The 19211-nt window shown below is 39.8% G+C and overlaps 1 protein-coding gene across 11 annotated transcripts in view; it reads right to left on the bottom strand.

Annotated features, from left to right (window-relative positions):
* Positions 1-19211, bottom strand: part of LOC135310821 (erbin-like) — a 173340-nt gene that overhangs the window by 42269 nt on the left and 111860 nt on the right. For all 11 annotated transcript variants that reach the window (XM_064439840.1, XM_064439847.1, XM_064439845.1 and 8 more), the window contains 10 exons: positions 18638-18701; positions 17192-17266; positions 15775-15919; positions 15285-15357; positions 7340-7469; positions 6873-6988; positions 5690-5759; positions 4572-4671; positions 2395-2516; positions 668-838 (listed from right to left, as the gene is read on the bottom strand). In XM_064439840.1, coding sequence (XP_064295910.1) covers positions 668-838; positions 2395-2516; positions 4572-4671; positions 5690-5759; positions 6873-6988; positions 7340-7469; positions 15285-15357; positions 15775-15919; positions 17192-17266; positions 18638-18701 — 1066 coding nt within the window. The remainder of the gene's footprint in view (positions 1-667; positions 839-2394; positions 2517-4571; positions 4672-5689; positions 5760-6872; positions 6989-7339; positions 7470-15284; positions 15358-15774; positions 15920-17191; positions 17267-18637; positions 18702-19211) is intronic.

Genomic DNA, 19211 nt, shown 5'->3' on the forward strand with positions numbered 1-19211 from the left:
GGGATACTATGGAATAGAAAATCTGAGCTTTCAAATTATAAAGTATTAAATGCACCAGGTCGAAAGAAATCTCTGCAGATTACTGAGGTACAGTCCCTACCCTTTGCCAATCAGTTTGACTCTCCTCTTTATTGAGGTCAATTTGTATCATTAAATTTCCAGTTAAATAAAAAAGGCCAAGAATATCTACAATGAGACATGTCAGCACCAAACAGTAGTCCTATCACACTACATCAACCTGTTAGCAACTCCTGTGCCAACCTGCTACCAGTGCCTTCCCAACTTATCGTGCAAAAGCTTCAGTCACAACGGCAACAGCAAGATCCTTAGAGATTATCCTGATTTTCATTGTGAAGTCTGGCAGATAAAGGAGGATCAGAGGATGACAAAGATGTCCTCCAGAAAATGAAGAAGCCAGCTTAATACATCCATAGTTTGTATTTGCCTGAGAATCAAGTCACTTTCCTTGTTCTTAGTGTCAGAGGAAAATTGCTACTGCAAAACAGACATTTATAAAGACTTTAGATGGTGAAGAGGTAAGTTCTGTTCTTTGATATTTTTTCCTGCTAAAGCATTAATGTTGAGAAAGAAGATAATTAAAAGGAATCAATGACAGCCTAGATATTTGGAAGTTCTTGCAAAGTCAGAAGAGAATATTATATCTAACCTTTACCACCATATCTTTTACAGAAACTGTCTGGCCTTCTCGTTTTGACTCCTTGGCAATATCTTCAGTATACTCTTCATCCTTTAGTCTATGTACAATTGTCTGGACTGTTTTAACCATATTCTTCAGTTCATCAGGATACGGAGTTGGATATCTCTTCAGGTTACCTTCCTGTGTAACAAAAAGCAATTATGTTCTGAATTTAATTAAATGCTATAACTAAAACATCAGTTTTAAAACAGACAATGAATTAGGACAAAACACTCAGCAGAGCAATCCAGGATCTCCACTTCACTGTTTGAGTCTACCTGGATGTGGTGGGTTGACCTTGGCTGGATACCAGGTGCCCACCAAAGCCGCTCTATCAGTCCCCCTCCTCAGCTGGACAGGGGAGAGGAAATATAACGAAAGGCTTGTGGGTCGAGATAAGGACAGGGAGATCACTCAGCAGGCAAAACAGACCTGACTTGGGGAAAAATAATTTAATTTATTAACAGTAAAATCAGAATAAGGTAATGAGAAATAAAACCAAATCTTAAAACACCTTCCCCCCATCCCTCCCCTCTTTCAGGGCTCAACTTCTGATTTTCTCTACCTCCTCCCCCTCAGCGGCGCAGGAGGACAGGGAATAGGGTTTGTAGTCAGTTCATCACATGTTGTCTCTGCCACTCCTTCCTCCTCCAGGGGAGGACTCCACTCACTCTTCCCCTGCTCCAGTGTGGGTCCTTTCGATGGGGTGGTGCAGTCCTTCAGGAACAGACTGCTCCAGTCTGGGCTCCTCTCTCCATGGAGTCACAGGTCTTGCCAGGAGCCTGCTCCAGTGTGGGCTTCCCACGAGGTCACAGCCTCCTTTGGGGCACATCCACCTGCTCCTTCGTGGGGTCCTCCACAGGCTGCAGGTGGATATCTGCTCCACTGTGGACCTTCATGGGCTGCAGGGGCACAGCCTGCCTCACCATGGTCTTCACCAGGGGCTGCAGGGGAATCTCTGCTCTGGCACATGGAGCACCTCCTCCTGCTCCTTCTTCTTCACTGACCTTGGTGTCTGCAGAGTTGTTTCTCTCACATATTCTCACTCCTCTCTTCCAGCTGCTGTTTCCCCCCCCTTCTCAAATATGTTATCCCAGAGGAGCTACCACTGTCACTGATGGACTTGGCCTTGGCCAGCAGCAGGTCCATCTTGGAGCTGGCTGGCACTGGCTCTATCAGACATGGGGGCATCTTCTGGCATCTTCTTACAGAAGCCACCCCTGTAGCCCCCCCACTACCAAAACCTTGCCAAGCAAACCCAATACACTGGATTAACTCAGGCTTAAGTTTATAAAACCCAGCAGGATTACAAATAACTTTTTTTTTTTGTCAATCAATCAATTTGTCCATCGATTACAAGCAGGAAGAATTATTACAACTGTAATTTACTTAAAGAAAAATCAGGATTAATCATTGTTTCCCCTCTATTCTTCCCCACAGCACAGTCCAGTAGTCTTCTAGTTATGCCCTACGTTGCCTTACATCAGCTGAGATTTTTCCCCTTGTGCTCCACTTTAAATGAGCGGGGGGGGAAGTGTTTCATCCAGTTAGATACTCTTAAACTAATAACTGAAGACTTGATTTCTTCAGCAGAGCAAAATCCACAGCTAGAGTAAGGAAAATGATGGGATTTGGGGGTAGGGGGAGGAGAAGAGGGAGCAAACCCCCAAGTATTAAAAAATAAATTCAGTACTAACCCGACGTGGCGCCTCTCTCTCAACTTTGTCTTCATCACACTCAAATGCCACCTGAGCACGCTGTTTCCTCTGTTCCTCCCACAAAGATGGATTAAAACTTTCATTATCAGATATGAACATAACTAAATAATAATAGAAAAAGACTCTTGTAAGAATAGGATACATTATGAAAAATAAAAATTTTTTTTTTCTTTTTCTTGGATGGGATCGGTGGTTTTTTGTATGTATTCTTAAAAGATAAGAAACTAGCAGCACCATAAATTGATGACTAGCTGCACTGCTACTGCTTTATGAACTTGGCTGTATTTTCATAATAGTAAAATCCTTATCTGTAAACAAACAAAAAATAATTCATACACAGCTGTACACTAGTCTGAACACTCAGTTACAAATTTTCAGCAGAATTCTGCTGCAAAGTATTTTTATTCATATACATATGTATAAATATTAAAATATATTTATTTTATATATTAAAAAAGGAAATTATACTTATATAGATTTATATAGCCTGACTTCAGTGAGGTGGTCTCATTAAGCACGTATAAGAACATTCACTTTATTTCACTTAATGAAAATTAAAAGGGAAGAATAAAAAAGATTTAGAAAAACCTGCATTTTTACTAATTCTGGGAAAAAAGAACCAACCCAAAAGCACCTAAAACTTAAGACAAACACATGATTTTGCAGAAGTTACATAAATGACAAGAGCTTTACAAAGTATTACTTGCATAATTTACCAGAGGAAAAGAAAATCTTTTGGTTACCCACCATCTCTTATTCTAGCATGTCTCCATACCTTGTGTTACATTAGCCAGGTTCTACTTTAGCATGGCAAATAGTCTAATAAAGCTGTCGCCACCACCTCAGCAAACCTATATACTTCACTAGCAATGCCAAGACTGTTCATATTAACTATATCTGAAACAGAAAATTGCTTAATTATAGGGCTCACCAAGTGCACTGGAATATTTGTTATACTGCATTTCTCTGAAAAATATTGTAGTAGACTTCACTATTGCTGAAACAGTTCCTGGCATTAAAAAACAAAAAAGCAAAAAAACCCCACAAAACCTCAAAAAAACCAACTTTCTAAAGAATTTTAGGAATTTTAAATTTTAAAAAGGTTATCTATTAAATTTTAAACCTTCTGTTTGGAATGACTGCAACAGAGGGAGGTATTCTGTCAGCTTAAGCCAAACAAGCAGCCCTTTGCTCATCTACAGAAAGAAACCTTGCTACTGGGGTAAAATAAAGTTAAAATGGAGAGAATGCTTTCAGGAACTATCTTCAGCTTCAGCTTCACTGACAATCTCCAAATGATTTTGTAATTCTCACATTCTATCAGAGGTATTGCACATGCATTATCTGAATTAGAAGGTGCTAAAAGTGATGCACAATTTGCTGTTTTTGCAGATATTTTTGATTACTCAGTGTATTAGACACTTGTGCCATGTAACAGAAGATATTGCCACTTGTCAATTTTCAATTATTCCCATTGATACCTGCCCTTCCATTTCTGTTAAAGAAGCACAAGCTTTTTCCTTTTGCTTTACTCTCTTTCCCTAACTCCTCATGGGTTTACTCATGGAATGTTACTCATTTTCCTGAATGTTTCACAAGTGTGCAGAAATAACTTTCTGGTGAGGTCTTAATGTTCTGGGCCTAACCTTTTATAAAACAGTTTGAACTAAATGTGAGCAAAATGCATTTTCTTCTGGACTGATTTTTTTCTTTTTTTTTTTGAATAAAATACAGAATGCTATGTACTTTTCAAAAAATATGTACTCAGTAATGGATGAAACATTTTGTTTAAATAGTCTGAACCAGATACCTGGCAAGGAAAATTCCAACCCAAACCATTAAGCTCTGCCTGAATGAAACAGGGTGTCACACTGGGAAGTGGCAACCATCAAAGAATGTGATCCTACCAGTCCATTCCTCACCTCACTCCCCATACATGCATACTTTCAACTGGAATGGTTTCACCTAGAATTTACTATGTGGATCATATTTTAAAGTTACTGTTCTCATTCTTCAGATGTAACTCTTCATCACTTACAAGTTTACTTCAAACTTGTATCTAAGTATTATATAGGGAAAATCATGTTAGCTGGACTGTCTTCCCATTATTATTTTCAAAAGTGAGCATTCTGTTAGGGTATTTCAGAAATTCTTACCATTCTCAGTCCTTGGTTGCTGGGGGAACATGTAATTGGTTAGCACTGTTTTCTGTGTGTCAGAGTCAGCTTCTTTTTGAAGAGGGATAAGTGGTTTAGACTAAGAAGCAAATGAAAGAAGGGTATGTTATGAGAATACATATGTGTAAAAAGTAAATACGATCTACATATCACAGTCCATGCCTGTCCCATTACTTTGAAGATTATTCTACCTTGTATTAAACCACGTCTCCTCTGAATAAATTTCACAAAAAGAAGTTATTAACATGTCTGTCTTTGACGACTGGCTTTGAGAACTGAAACTCAGTAACAGCTTTAAGAGCAAACACTGGGTATTCTAAGAGTAACCCAGTTTCTTGCTAGGACTTATTACTGTCCCAAAGGAGGCTGATCTGGAATACACAGATATATTTAGCCATTTAAAGCTGTGGACAATCATATATAGAGAAAAATTTTGTACTCAGTTTTTTATATTGACACCAGACTGAATATCCCCCACCCCTTACAAAAAAGGGCAGGGGATTCTTGAAATTACTGTATTGGTAAAAGTGCTTTCATTATACTACACCTGAGGCTAGTGGATTTCTAACAGCCCTATACACCTTAATGCCATTCAGGAAATTGGCATAATACAGAGCGCTTCAATACACAGGAAAAATACAAGCCACAAGCCCATGAATTAATTCTCAATAGCTTGAAACTTGGATAGTCACAGATTTCAAAGGTGGGACAAGAAACCCAGCACAAAAAAAGGCATGTTAAGTTACCCCAATGGAATATCTGTGGAAGAAACAGCATGCTATATATTCAAGTACTAGCTTATCAAGCACTACCTTTCCTGTGTAAACAAGCCTGAATTAAGAAAAAACAAAAACAAACCAACATCTGTTAAAATGCATTTCCTAATGGCACAGAACTTTGCCAGAAATATGAAAGTCTCCGAAGTCAGGTAGGCTCAGCACTGTTTGTTTTAGGAGAACCGACACAGTAATAACGTCAAGGAAGTATTGATGTATATACACAGTACCACATCTCATTATTTAACAGATGGCTCTGTACTTGTTGATTCCATTAGGAATAAAGTCAACATCATTATTTTTAATTTTTAAAAACCTAACCTGATTGTCTGATAGCCACATAGCAGTGAGTTGTTGCAGTTTTGTAAAGGTAAATGGCAAATTCTTCAGTCTGTAAACCACAACAAGAAGAGTTTATGTAAGTACACTTATCATACACATATCAATACTGTTAAGAAACAATGCTGCATTAGCCTATAAAATGCTTAAAAAGAGACATTTACAGATATAGTTCAATGAATAAACTACTGACAGTTGAAAGGCAACAGCTTTTCTTTTAGATTCAAAGCTATAGCCGGAATTAAAAAAAAAACAAACCACCCCTCATTTCTGCCCAGTTTAGCAAGCAGATTGAAAAAAATAGACAATGTAACTTGAATTTAGCTCAGTTCAGTGACTTGAATACAATTTTGAAGACAATCATTGGCATCGTGCATAAATCAACCACTGCAACTTAAAATCAAGGCCATTTTCATACTTTAATCTGAATTCTCAGCAATTTTATCTTTCAATACACATTTAAGGAAAAAGTGCTACACCTGAAAAAAAGTGCTGTTTTTCCCCAAGAAACGTATATGGGAACAGGGATGTCCTGGTAAATGAAAGCTGTGACATTAATGGATAAATGAGGCTATAGATGGAGTCCAGAGAAGCTGGATTGGCAAAACAGGATGGAGAGTTCAGACTTCTCTCTCACAATGCATTGAAAATCTACAAATTGGCAATTCCCAAAAGAGAAATGTTTTGTCAGTTTTTAATGACCAGCTCTAATAAATCACAACTCTTTTTCCCCGTTCTCCAGCACACTCAAGTGTTTTACAATATATTGTGATACTATTTTGTGTCCTCCATATGCAATAAAGGAAGCTATTAATTTTTAGGTAAGAATCAAAGTTTTATAAAAATAACGAAACTAATTCCCTAGAAAAATACATGCTAACAACCATCAATGTTTTGAAGCTGTGCTTCAATGCATGTGCTTAAGTCATTAAAATAAATACAGCTTAATACAATGGAACTGCAAGATCCAGAATACCACAATAACACATTAAATTCATGCATCTCAGTCAGCTTCTAAGGTATGGGTGAGATAAGGAAAGATAGCATAATATATTCATAACAATACCTCTACTTACATTTGGGGGATAGACCTCAGTTACAAAACAATATATGCAATGCTACTGCATTTTACACAGCTTCTATTTGAATTAATGTATTTACAAACCTATTGTCACTCAGATTGATGACTTTCAATTTCTGCATATCACCCATTTCTTCAGGGAGAAATTCAAGCTTATTAGAATGCAGAAACAACACTGTTAAATTCTTCCAGTTTCCAACCTGAAAAAAACCCAAACCCCAAAGAATTAATTCATCTTCACAACTCCAAATACAAAATTTTTTACTGTTTTAAACAATTAGCATTGCAGCTAATTTTGCTTGTAAAGTACAATTAGATTTATTCTTACATATTAAACCTTCTTTTAGTTTCAATACGCTAGCAAAAAATTTCTACTTCTTGCTTAAAAAAAATTTAGAATTTCATTATTTGAAAGTTTGTATTTTATATATACCTGCCCTTAAAAAGATACACACAGAAAATCTACTCAAGAATTATTAACTTATCCAAAAGTTGTACAGATTATATAGTTTGATACATAAAATTTTACAGTTTTGTAGCTAAATACATACCTCTGATGGCAGCTGTGTTAAAAAGTTATGATCTGCAGCAAATGTCCTTATGTTAGAGAGCTGCCCAACAGATGAAGGCAATGTTTCAATCGCATTGAAACTACAGTCCAGTTCTTCTACTGATAGTAACCTGAAAAAAAAATTACTCCTCTATACAGGTTAATTCATTCAACATTAACTGAATCTTTTAAGCTTAAAGGAAGTTAATACCACTATAAACTACAAATCTCAAAGTAAATTAAAATTAAAACTCTGAAACCCAAGGGAATTCAAATCCAAAATAAATCCTTTACTAATTGTTTGAATTATGTTTGGGGTTTGGGGTTTTTTTGTTGGTTGGTGGGTTCCTTTTTGGTTTTGTTTTTTAAAATTTCCTTTACACTGTCCTCATAAGAGAACTTCCAGTAAACACAGGTGTGTCAGCAATATCAAATGTTTGTGTAGTACATGAAAACATGTTAGTGCAAGGCACTGAAAACAGAGTGGGACATATCATAGCCAACCAGGAGCTGAGTACCATTTCTAAACAAGAAAAGAATTTAAAGAGTTAGAGACAGTGAACCTAAGACTTTTGCAGCAAGGAAGCATTTTGTAAATTCTGACAACAAAACATAGCCTACATTAATAGGAGAAAAATTGTAACAAATACCCTTCATTTGTATAGCACTTAATTCTGAACCAATTATTTTTGCTGCCATTTGCAAGTTATAAATTAAAGTGCTGAACATCAAATTATACATTAAAAAATCCTGCTGAATCACAGGTTGCCGAGGTAAAACCCCAGTCAACAACTAAGCACCACAAAGCTGCTTGGTCAGTCCCCCTGCAGTGGGATGGGGGAGAGAATCGGAAGGGCAAAACAGAGAGAACTCACTTCTGTGACATAAGAACAGCTTAATAATTGAAATAAAATAAAATAGTAGTAGTAGCAGCAGCAGTAATAATAATAATTATGATATTAATATGCAAAGCAAGTGATGCATGCTACAATTGCTCACCATCAGCCAACCAATACCCAGCCAGTACACGACCAGTGAATACTGCCCCCAGCCAAGACCCCCCACTTCACATACTGAGCATGATGTCATATGATATGGAGTAAACCTTTGGCCACTTTGGGCCAGCTGTGCTGGCTATGATCTCTCCCAGCCTGTAGTGCACTGGGCAGAGCATGGGAAGCTAGAAAAGTCCTTGAACAGTACAAGCACTACTTAGCAACAACCAAAATATCTGTGTGTTAGCAACATTACTTTCATACTAAATCCAAAACACAGCACTGTACCAGCTACAGTGAGGAAAATTAACTCTAGCCTAGCCAAAACCATGACAGTATCGACCCCTTCTACTATACCATCTACATCTCCCTAGGTCCTACACTTTCCAATACATTCCAATTAATCATCACCACTTTCCCTGTCTTTTGATATATACACACAGATATCATTCCCTTAGTCTATGGGCTATCCCTCTAAAATGTCTGTTGACTCCATGACATTCAGTTCCATCTATCATAATAGTCTTTCAGGACAGGAGAGATGGTGTGTGTGGTGTTTGATTGTTGCATGCTGAAGTCAGTCCTTGTTCCATCACTGCTGCACTTTGCTTGGTTCAATGAAATTTCTCCTCTTTTATTAATTTGGGAGATTCCCACCATGATGCCATTGATATGGCATATAGCAACCATAGTAGTGATGACATACAACATTATATAGCAATTAACAGCATACCATTCAGTTCATTGGCTGTTTTCACCCAAAATCAAATCCCCTTGGGGTACACACCAGACTCCTCCATCCTCCCACATCACCCACCAAGTGCACCAAGGTCCTTGAGCAACAGCAGACCCATGAACAGGTTTGCCTTTGCCTGAGGCAGGAAGAACCCACACTGCTTTCCCCAGCATACTTTTTACATGAATTACCAGGACTCTATCCCCTTCCACAGTATGTAAGGGTTCTGACTGGGTAAGGCCAGATCTATTGGTAGAGCCCCTAGTGTTGCCTAACCAGGTGGCTTTTGCTAAATGTGTATCCCAGTGCTTGAATGTTCCAACCCTCATTGCTCTCAGTGTAGTTTTTAATAGTCCATTGTATCTTTTGATTTTCCCAGAGGCTGGTGCGTGACAGGGGATATGATACACCCACTCAATGCCTGGATCTTTGTCCCAGGTGCCTATGAGGTTGCTTCAGAAATGAGTCCCGTTGTCTGACTCAATTCTCTCTGGGGTGCCATGTCTCCGCAGGACTTGTTTTTCAAAACCAAGGATAGTGTTCTGGGCTGTGGAATGAGGCACAGAATATAATTCCAGCCAGCCGGTGGTTGCTTCTACCATGGTGAGAACATGGCGCTTGCCTTGGCGGGTCTGTGGGAGTGTGATATAGTCAATTTGCCAGGCCTCCCCATATTTATATTTCAGCCATCGTCCCCCATACCACAGAGGCTTTACCCGCTTCGCTTGCTTGATTGCAGCGCATGTTTCACATTCGTGGATAACCTGCGCAATAACGTCCATGGTCAAGTCCACCCCTCGATCACGAGCCCACCTGTATGTTGCATCTCTCCCTTGATGGCCTGAGGTGTCATGGGCCCACCAAGCTAGAAATAGTTCACCCTTATGCTGCCAGTCCAGATCCACCTCAGCCACTTCAATCTTGGCAGCCTGACCCACCTGCTGGTTGTTCCAATGTTCTTCAGTGGCCCGACTCTTGGGATACATGAGCATCCACATGATGTACCTTTCACAACCAGGTTCTCTAAGCGGGCAGCAATATCTTGCCACAATGCGGCAGCCGAGATGGGTTTGCCTCTATGCTGCCAGTTGTTCTGCTTCCACTGCTGCAGCCAGCCCCACAGGGCATTTGCCACCATCCAGGAATCAGTATAGAGATAGAGCACTGGCCACTTTTCCCGTTCAGCGATGTCTAAGGCCAGCTGGATGGCCTTTACCTCTGCAAACTGGCTCGATTCACCTTCCCCTTCAGCAGTTTCTGCTACTTGTCGTATAGGACTCCATACAGCAGCCTTCCATCTCTGATGCTTTCCTACAAGACGACAGGACCCATCGGTGAACAGGGCATACTGCTTTTCATCTTCTGGCAGTTTGTTATACAGTGGGGCTTCTTCAGCATGTGTCATTTCCTCCTCTGGTGATATTCCAAAGTCTTTGCCATCTGGCCAGTCCATAATCACTTCCGAGGTTCCTGGGCGACTGGGGTTTCCTACTCGAGCCCGCTGGATGATCAGTGCAACCCATTTACTCCACGTAGCATCAGTTGCATGGTGTGTAGAGGGGATGTTTCCTTTGAACATCCAGCCCAGCACTGGCAGTCGGGGTGCCAGGAGCAGCTGTGCCTCAGTACCAACCACTTCTGAAGCAGATCGAACCCTTTCATATGCTGCCAATATCTCTTTTTCAGGCTTTGGGCCCTCTGTATTATCTGAATTCTGAAATTATTTTTCTTCTGCGTCACTTCATAGAGAGGGCTTACAATCAGACTATAATTTAGAATATGCATTCCCCAAAAACCCACAACGCTCAAAAAAGCTTGTGTTTCCTTTTTGATAGTTGGTGGAGACATGGCTGCTATTTTGTTTGTCACTTCCACCTATTGCACTCGCACGACATCCATCTTGCCATTTTATTCCTAAGAACTGGATCTCTTCTGTGGGTCCCTCAACTTTTTTTTATGGCAAAACCGGCTTTCAGAAGGATTTGGTCTATTTTCTTCCATTTCTCAAAATCTTCTTCTGCTGTGTTGCCCCACACAATGATGTCATCAATATATTGTAGGTGTTCCGGGGCTTCTCACTGTTCCAGTAGTCTGAATCAGTCCATGGCAAATGGTAGGGCTGTGTTTCCACCCCTGGGGCAGTCGATTCCAGGTGTACTGGACACCCATCCAAGTGAAAGCAAACTGTGGCCTGCACTCTGCTGCCAGAGGGATTGAGAAGAATGCATTAGCAATATCAGTTGTGGCATACCACTTGGCCGCCTTGGACTCCAGTTCGTACTGAAGTTCTAGCATGTCTGGCACAGCAGCACTCAGTTGCAGCATGATTTCGTTCAGGCCACGATAGCCTACTGTTAACTCCACTCTCCATTAGACTTCTGCACTGCCCATATGGGACTGTTAAAGGGTGAGTGGGTCTTACTGATGACTCCTTGGCTCCTCAGTTGGTGAATGAGTTCATGGATGGGGATCAGGGGGGTCTCTGTTGGTGCGATATTGCTGCCGGTGCACTGTTGTGGTGGCGATTGGCACTTGTTGTTCTTTGACCTTCAGGAACCCCACAACAGAAGGGTCCTTTGAGAGGCCAGGCAAGGTAGACAGCTGTTTAATTTCCTCCGTCTCCAAGGCAGCTACACCAAAAGCCTACTTGTACCCTTTTGGGTCCTTGAAATACCCTCTCCTGAGATACTCTATGCCAAGGATGCACGGAGCCTCTGGGCCAGTCACAATGGGGTGCTTTTGCCATTCATTCCCGGTTAGGCTCACTTCGGCCTCCAATACAGTTAGCTCTTGGCATCCCCCTGTCACTCCAGTAATACAGGTGGGTTCCACCCCTGTGTAGCTTGATGTCATATAGGGTGCACTGTGCACCAGTGTCCACTAAAGCTTGATATTCCTGTGGGTTGGATGTGCTAAGCCATCAGATCCACACATTACAGTAAACCCGGTTATCCCTTTCCTCCACCTGGCTGGAGGCAGGGCCCCTCTAGTCCTGATCATAGTATTCGCAACTCACTTCTTGTAAATGCAAATCAAAAGTCCGTCTATTAAGATCAGTGCTTCTACTCTGCCTTGGGAACTACTTACTGGAAACTGGATTAGCAACTTTCCTGGAAGAACCCCCATGAGTTTTTCCTTGCAACTCATGTACCCATGCCTCCAGGGTCAAGGTAGATTTTCCATCCCACTTCCTCATGTCCTGTCAATAGTCACGTAGGTAAAACCACAGGATGGCCTGCGGTACATATGCAGTATATCCTCTCTCTTGAGCAAAGGGATGCTTGCTCCTCATGGCTGAGATTCTGGTCCGTACAGGTGGAGAGCAGGTCATATCCTCTTTGAGTTAGTGGAAGTCCAAGGTCAGTTTTTCAGTTTTTTCCACAGCCGAGACGCAGGCCCATAGGAGGAAGAGAGACTTTCTTCATATTGCTTGAGTTGGCCAGCTGATTTATCCACCTTTGGATCCTCTTTTCAGGCCATTACTGCCAATGAGTTTGCGTATGACACTGGTGTGCTCCATACCACCTTATGCCTCATGGGTCATGTGCATTTGACTTCATCTGTATGTTTGGATAACTCTGCTCAGGTGTAAGGGACTAGAAACCTGTCTCAACATTGTTGGCAGAATGGCTTGACTACCAAGGCTTCACCACGATGGCAACTGAGGAGGTTCTACCCAACAGGAACATATATATATATATATATATATATTTTGTTGTCTTGGAGCACATAGGCCCAGTCCTCTGCACATGCGCCTGGCCCCAGGGTCATCTTACAACATATGGGAGTGGGGCTTGGACCCCCTGGAACCCCCTTGAACCGTCAAGCACCCTCTAGTGACGATACTGCGCGTGCGCCCCACTGCCGAGTGGGAGGTGTGGCTACGCAAAACAGCTCATTGACTATGCAATGGGACAATGCTATAAAAGGCGGAACCAGCAGAGACCAGTTGGAACGTTCCCCCACTGGACTGAAGATACATCAGACTGATGGGACGCCGCAGATCTGTGGTGGTAGCTCGCTCTCTCTCATTTTTCTTTTTTTTTCCCTCTTTCTCTCCTTTCCTCTTGTGTACTTGTTGGCGGCCAAATAAAGTGACTTGGCACTTGACTCTGTTCTGAGTCTTAATTCTGTTCCCGAGAATACAACAAACCTGGTCATGATAACGCATCCAATTGAACATCACTCAGAAGTTAAGCCCAGCCGACCCTAGCCACCCAGGATTATCTGAGGTTGGTTAGAAAGCAAGGGGGCTCAACTTCTGCCAAATTGTGCAACCCAACAGCGGATCGCAATCGTCCAGGTCACCATAAATCACCTCAAGCACGGCTAGTTCCCTCAGGTACTGGCTACCTTTCTCCATGGTAGCCCATTTTCCTAGGTGATATACAATATCTTCCTTGAAGGGATACCTTTCTTTCACACCGGACAGGAGTTGCCTCCAGAGGCTGAGGGCTTGTGTTTTTTTCCCAATTGCTTTATCAATGCCCCCTTCCCCAGAAAGGGATCCCAGTTGTTTGGCTTCTTTTCCCTCTAGTTCCAGGCTAGTGGCCCCATTATCCCAGCATCGGAGCAGCCAGGTAACAATGTGCTCACCTGGACAATGGATGAAATCTTTTCACATACCTCACAACTCACTCAGGGATAGGGATAGCGTAACTACCATCTCATCTATGGGTTCTGCCTCTTCCTCCTCCTGTTGTCATGATGGTCCTGGTTCATCTTCATCCCTTAATAAACAAACTGATTTTCTTGTGTATAGCAGCGATTGATACCGGTACAGGTTAGTTCTCTGGTTTAGCTGCAGTGCCTGTCACTGGGGTTGGAGTGGCCACAGTGCCTGTCACTTTGTTGTCAGATCCAGAGACCTTCTCTTCTCCTTGAGGGTACTGAATACTGTTGAACAGGGCTCGATAGGCATGGGCCAGGCCCCAGCACATTGCAGTGATTTGTGTCTCTCTGGGATTGCCAGGATCGCCACATACTTCCTCCAGATATTCTACTAATTTTTCAGGATTCTGCACTTGTTCAGGAGTGAAGTCTCAGTACACTGGGGGTGCCCACTGTCTTAGGCATTTGCCCATACTATCCCACATACCCTGCCATGCATAGCTATTCAGCCTTGGGGCAGATCTCTGGATGATATTCTTAAATTGCTTTCTAACCTTAGACAAAACCAAAACAATATTCCCAAGAAATACCAACAGACATATCTTAACTACCCAAGGATGTTCAAGATACTGAAAAGTTATTCTAATGAAAGAGGAGGCATTATAGAAGATGGTAGCTAAGGTACCATTCTGTATTTCCTCCATAAAAAACATCTCAGAGGAGGAGGTATAATTGCTAATTGTCTCCATGAGGTGGTACCTGATGTACAGTAACGGCTTCAATATAAACTTCAAATACCAAATAAAACTCAAGGCCAATGTTTTAAAAACAACTCTCCCAGGCAAAACATCACTAATCACTGCAGAGCACAGCAGACCACAAAAATCAACACCAATCTTTAACATGTACAGCAAAAACAAGAGCATGGTGCAGATTGGGTAAAGTAACATTGAGAACAGATGAATCAATATTGTGACCAGCAACTGCTAAGAGTTATAAATTCCTTAATAAGCTCTGGTTTATCTCTTATTATCTCAAATCCTTTGTGCCCCACATTGGGTGCCAAGAAGACTGTCATGGTTTAACCCTAGCCCTAGTGTGTTATCAACATTATTCTCATACTGTGCCAGCTACTAGGAAGTTCAGTTCTCAGCTGAAACGAGGACACAGGTGAAAATTCTCCTGATACTATAAAATAGATAAATGCGTGTCTGTGTTCAGATTCACTTTTTACAAGCCTTTTGTCATTGGTTCAATCATTTGCAATATTTACCACAGCTATGTTACTGCCAAAAAAGACACTTTCAGATAGCTGACTACCTTTTTAAACATCTTGTTTTCTTTCACATACAGTTTTTCTTTTATAACTTGGTGGCTGTATTAATAACTGAAATATACAGGTCTTTTGATATTTAATGATACGTAAAGAACGTATATGCTGTGAACAAGAAGTAAGATATGAAAGCACTTGCTTTCTGTTTTGAGACGTTAATATATAGAAAAAATTAAATCAAGTAGGTGTAAAAACATTAAAAAGAGAAGCCACTGTTACAGAAAAGTGTGCAGAAAGGCAATGCAACCTTTTATTCAGGTGAAATACCTACCCTCCTATGGAGTCTGGCAAATAAATTAATTGGTTTTCATCAATTTTAAGTGTTGTTACCTTCTTCAGGAAACCTGTAGTAAAATGAACAAGTAAGCCAAAAAGGACATTTGAGTTCATTAAATTTAGTTTTAAGTTTAAATTAAGGGGGAAAAAAGCCTATGGGCAAGCAACCACATATTCTGTATTCCTTTGGCATGCCTATTGTGCTTTTTATCTACTAAGGAAATAAGCAGACAAGCTTACAGAATTTGTTTGCCAGCTTACCATTGGCCAGCCATGAGGGGGGTGGGTGGGGTGTGGTGGTATAAAGTAAAAAATGCTACAAAACAAATATAAGTGTTATTATTCAGCTACATATTACAGCTTTATCCAAAACAGGAACTTTAAATCAATTGAAACTTAAATCTAAAATGGCATTTTTCTATTTTCAAGTGTTCTGTGTCTAAACTATAATCTTTTAAGAACATGAATTAACTAAAAATACAGACCAATAGAGTCTGGCAGTTGCTGAAGTGCATTACTGGATAACAGTAGGTCTTGTAGGCTTTCACAACCTGAAATACCTTCTTCAACTACTTCAATGTTGTTTTTAGAAACATCCAAGTAGGTCAGTTGTTTCAAAGCTCCTATGAACTAAAAGCAAGAAAAATAATACATTCTAGGAAGTGCAAGTTCTAAACAAAAAAAAGCCAGCAGATTTGACAACAAACTGTCTCTCAAGTGTAATGCCACAGGAAAAAAAACCAACTTATTTATAGTGTTGAAATACAATTTTATGCAAAATATCCAAACTTTATAACGAAATATTTTGTACAGATATGCACAGGTCATGTTTTCCCACACACACAGACACTGCAGTGTCTCTAAAGTCAGTCTTCTGTAAATTCAACTGTTTTATCAGTTATCATGAATCAAGTGACTGAAGCTTTAGAACAGACTTCAGAGACATACACAGTGTAACATGAGGACATAATTAAGGCTCCAATAAAGACTTTTAATGCTTATTTTTGCTTTTTGTGTAAAACTGCATCCTACTTAACCTCAAAACCACCAACGAATCCCTAATTGTACTAAACTGAAAAAACAGGCCAAAATATAAGTTTGTATTACATTTCCATATGAACCAAGAATAAGCTTAAAGATTTGTGCACACTACTCTACTAAAATCTTCTCAGGGAAGATGCAGTCACTTTCACAAATACGGTTTTACTTTTACTGTAGAATTGAAAGGTTTAATACATCCACTCAACTCTTCTTCAAAGAATTTGTCGAAGTGAGGAAAGACAGTAGAAAAGGCAAGAAACCCTCACATCAGAAGATTTCTAATTATCTTAAGTCTGAAAACAGACCAGCTGCTTCCCAAAGTTGAAATACTAGTTTACTTGATCATAAACACAGGTTCAGAAGTACTGCAATAATAGAATTATATGAGGTCCAGGATGATCTAAGAGATGCCAGGAAAACCGGGTTTTAGTCAACAGAACATTTTCTCAGGAACTGGCTATACTCTGTATATACAGGGCAAAAAATTATGAACAGTCATTGCTTGTTTTACAGCTGTGACCAGTAAAAATTCACACAACATATTTATCCCGTAAATTCCTGCTTTCTGTCTAACACAAGATAGTTCCAGCATTTGATGCAGGATTTTTACTCCCTTCCTAAATTGGAACATAATTTTTAGATGAGAGGATTATAAATTTCAATGAAAGAAAAGCTGTGTACCCAACTCTCATGATCAGCGACAATTTCTAAGTAGACTAGTCAAGCATTTAAGTGGCATTTAGCCTTTTGGCTTTAAGTAACATTAAAATTATACATTAACTTTAACATATATGATAGATGACAAAGCAAATACCACTGTAAATTGAAATACTAAATGTTTAACACAGTAAAAGGATTTACCCCTGGAATAAGTGTTAGTCTGTTACTATCCATCCAAAATTCCTTTAACCCACTCAGTTGTTCAAGTACTTCAGGCTGTAAAGGAAACAGGTTTATAAAGACTTCATACAAAAATAGCAAAAGGCAAAAACAACTTCAGTGATTCATCTATTGCAACTTTATGTTAGAAGTATCATGTATCAGAGAAAGACTGTGTCTTGGTAAACATCCATGCTGCATATGCTTTCCTATTTAAACTTCCCTCCTGAGAAAGTAATGCAAGACAGGTGGCTACTGCACCTTAACAACTACAACCAAGTTCTGTTAAACACAGAACTCAGTTTTGTTATATTTTAAGTATACAGCATTCTTGCATAAATTTCAATCTCCCAATAATTAACTTTGCGAGATAAAATCTTCAGACTACTTTTCAGACATATCTTTACCCAAAAAGCAGTTTCAAACCTTTCTGTGCTTTTACCAAAAGATCTTAATGAAATAAGTTACCAGTAGTTGACTCTTCTAGATAAAACACTGGTAGAGATGAAGCAATCTGCCAAAAATGTACCCAAACAGGTAATTTTACAGCCTATACTTAGTTCCTGGCTGTTATGGCTAAATGTGGGCCCGAGCATGTTAGTTTAAGGCTCCCACATGAATATCTACAGTGTAATGAGAATATGGCAGTAACAGTAACAGCTAGAAGTGTAATACTACAGAACAATTCCTTAAATACACTTACCTATCTGCCAAACCATGCAGCTAGGCAACTGTTCAGCTCTGAATGATCTGTGGCTAATGAAATACCCTACTGGTAGCACACAGAGGCTTGACTTTGTTATACGGCAGGTCAGCATATTCCACTATACTTCTATTTCAATTCCCTTACACAGGAAAGTACTTGTAGAAGCAGAGGGGTGTTAAGTGATTGTAAATGGAAGATGTATTTGTCTGACATCATGAACAAGAAACAAGCTGATCCACATTGAAGGAAAAATCTGAGCACCTCAACTGTAAATACTATTTTGAATAATATTCAAACTCATAATTAATATAGTTTCGTTTGGATCTAAATAGCTTGTACACACGAATTAAAGTAGGTTATGCACAGCTTATACAGAACTTGCAACGTCAAATGCATGATGACCAATAAATGTTTAGAATTTATTATAAGTCAAATTATTATATTTATAATTCAAACATATATTACCATTAACTTTTTACCAGTAATGTAGCCACACTATACCACACTGTTTTATTTTCAAATTGAGGAAGAACGCATATTCATAAGAATATGCACATAATTTTTATAACAGGCTCTATCAAGTACTATAAGGTGTATATAATATTTGCTCAGTAGCAAAACTCTTAAAGCTGATTTTTACATTTTCATATTGATTAAAAACAGATTAAAGGATAAAGCGATCTATAAAAGATACAAAGCCCTGTTACTCAGGCAAAACTCACCACTTCTGTGAATTCGTTACTTCCTAAGTCCAGTCTCTCCAGCTGAGTCAGTCTGGACATGGTTCTGCACGGGAAGGGAATTAATAAGGGATTAGATTTAAGAAAACACCGGTTACATCCAATCTTCCTGTATTCATACAAATATATTATTTTAATCAGTATTAAATAGTGATGCTGTTCTGTTACTGGACTGATAACTAAATAAGGTCAAATTTTCACATGCTGTTCAAGTAGGCACACATTAATGATCATGCTGACTGTGTTACACAAAGAGTACACTGCAACTCATCTACAGATTAGTTTACAAAAACTAAAGACCACTAGAGTCATCATCCTTATGATAAAGAGCAACTCTGAAGTTACTCTTCTTCTGAGAGCCTTTCACCTACAGTCCTTTGAGGACTTTTCACCTCCAGTCATAATCAGCGTTCTCAGTAGCCACAGGCTGGTTAACTACACGTTTTCCTCCCAAAGAAAGACCACTGCCTAATGATTAGAGAAAACAGAAAAGACCACTGTTGAATCACAGTAACCACCAACACCTTTCTCCCTCTCCAGGCTGCTGACTAAGTTG

The sequence above is a fragment of the Phalacrocorax carbo genome (genome assembly GCF_963921805.1).
Source record: "Phalacrocorax carbo chromosome W unlocalized genomic scaffold, bPhaCar2.1 SUPER_W_unloc_10, whole genome shotgun sequence".
NCBI classification, from domain to species: Eukaryota; Metazoa; Chordata; class Aves; order Suliformes; family Phalacrocoracidae; genus Phalacrocorax; species Phalacrocorax carbo.